The following is a 1,380-nucleotide window of genomic DNA, read 5'->3' as shown; positions in this document are numbered from 1 at the left end:
TTTTTGACAGAAATCTGCGAGAATGGAATACTCAGTCTGAGTTAAATTGGACATAGAGTCTGGCGCTAATGAAGTGTATGGCGAGTCCTTTGGCGAATCATGGACGACTTTACACACAAAGTGCAAACTCGAATCGGGAAATTAGTCGGAGCGACGCCAGAGGCGCCGGGGGCCTCGGCGACGGCTGAAGGAAGTCTGTCAGGAAGGACTGGCGGCCTGCGGCGTAGACTCCAATGAATGAAGGAAATCTTAACAAATGAACGAATAATGAACAAAGATATTCAGATAGAGAGATAAGAAAGGTAGCCGAAGGAGCTGATAAACCATACAAAATTAAACGAAATAAGGATGTTGATATAAAGAAAGAGTAATAGAAGGAATAATGATAATGCGAGTCATTCAATCCCCTCGAGTTAATGCAACAGAGTCGGGAGGACTGACGCGGCCGCATTAGCCTCACAAAAGAGCCTGGGCGTGTGAACAATGCTGCAGCTGCCGTGAATGCTGGTGATTACGACGCCTCGTGTGTGACCCCTTTGTTCCCGCCCACACGACGCCGGGGGGAGGCGGAAAATCAGCCGCCGGCACGCCTTTCATTCGCTACAGCAAGAGGATCTCCACTGAGTCAGGCGGAGGCGTGTCTGCGGCCCTGTCTTTTCGTTACGAAGAAGCTGCAGTGATAAAGAGAGGCAGAGGAAGGGGGGAAGAGGAACAGACACGACGACCGTCGAGATACTCACCTGTCCTACAGAGGGCAATATTTGAGAAAATAATTGCTTGTATCAAAATAATCATCTTCCAATCAGATTTCTCCATTTCGACACTTTTTAGAACTTTTTCATGTCATACCACAGGCAATTAATCATGCCTGACACTTAAATCTGTGCTCAAGCACTTGCGATGCAATGTGTCTGCAGTTCAGCAACCATCAGACGAGCAGTCCTTCCCCTTATCAGCGAGAGGAGCGCTCCATAAGCACACGCAGAGCCAGCCGCTCGAGCAGCGCTTTCGACGGAGGCGTTCACAGCCCGCCCTCACCCAGACAGATCCACAGAGGAACTGAATCAACAGGCAAAGACCCGAGGATATATGGCAGAAGCGTCGCGCATGCGCAGTCCTTACTGCCTCGCCAGTGGAGTCTCCTCGCCACATCCTTGGCTCCGCCGCAGGACAGGGAGCCAGGGAAGGGAGCCACGAGGACTCGCCTGGTGGACACGGGAAAGTCTCCGGGGCGGGGGGCGGCTCTGAACTTCCTTCGGGAGGTCCTGAATGAGGAATGGGACTTGAACCCAAGTCCCATTCCCAATTCTGTACTTCAAATGAATTTTCCTAAGCCTGCGACTGCCACTTTCCGTGATGTAATCATACTGATGTCAGGAC

The 1,380-nt window shown here is 51.2% G+C and overlaps 1 protein-coding gene across 1 annotated transcript; it reads right to left on the bottom strand.

The window, feature by feature from the left end:
* Window positions 1-740: 740 nt before the first annotated feature.
* Window positions 741-1,038, bottom strand: LOC119592280 (zwei Ig domain protein zig-8-like; the record flags this gene model as incomplete). Its single annotated transcript, XM_037941111.1, is given in 1 exon segment — window positions 741-1,038. A coding segment is annotated over 1 exon segment (76 nt), but the record flags the coding sequence as incomplete, so codon positions are not given.
* Between the last annotated feature and the right edge of the window lie 342 nt (window positions 1,039-1,380).

The sequence above is a fragment of the Penaeus monodon genome, chromosome 30 (assembly GCF_015228065.2).
Source record: "Penaeus monodon isolate SGIC_2016 chromosome 30, NSTDA_Pmon_1, whole genome shotgun sequence".
NCBI classification, from domain to species: Eukaryota; Metazoa; Arthropoda; class Malacostraca; order Decapoda; family Penaeidae; genus Penaeus; species Penaeus monodon.
This window is presented reverse-complemented; position numbering and strand designations above follow the sequence as displayed.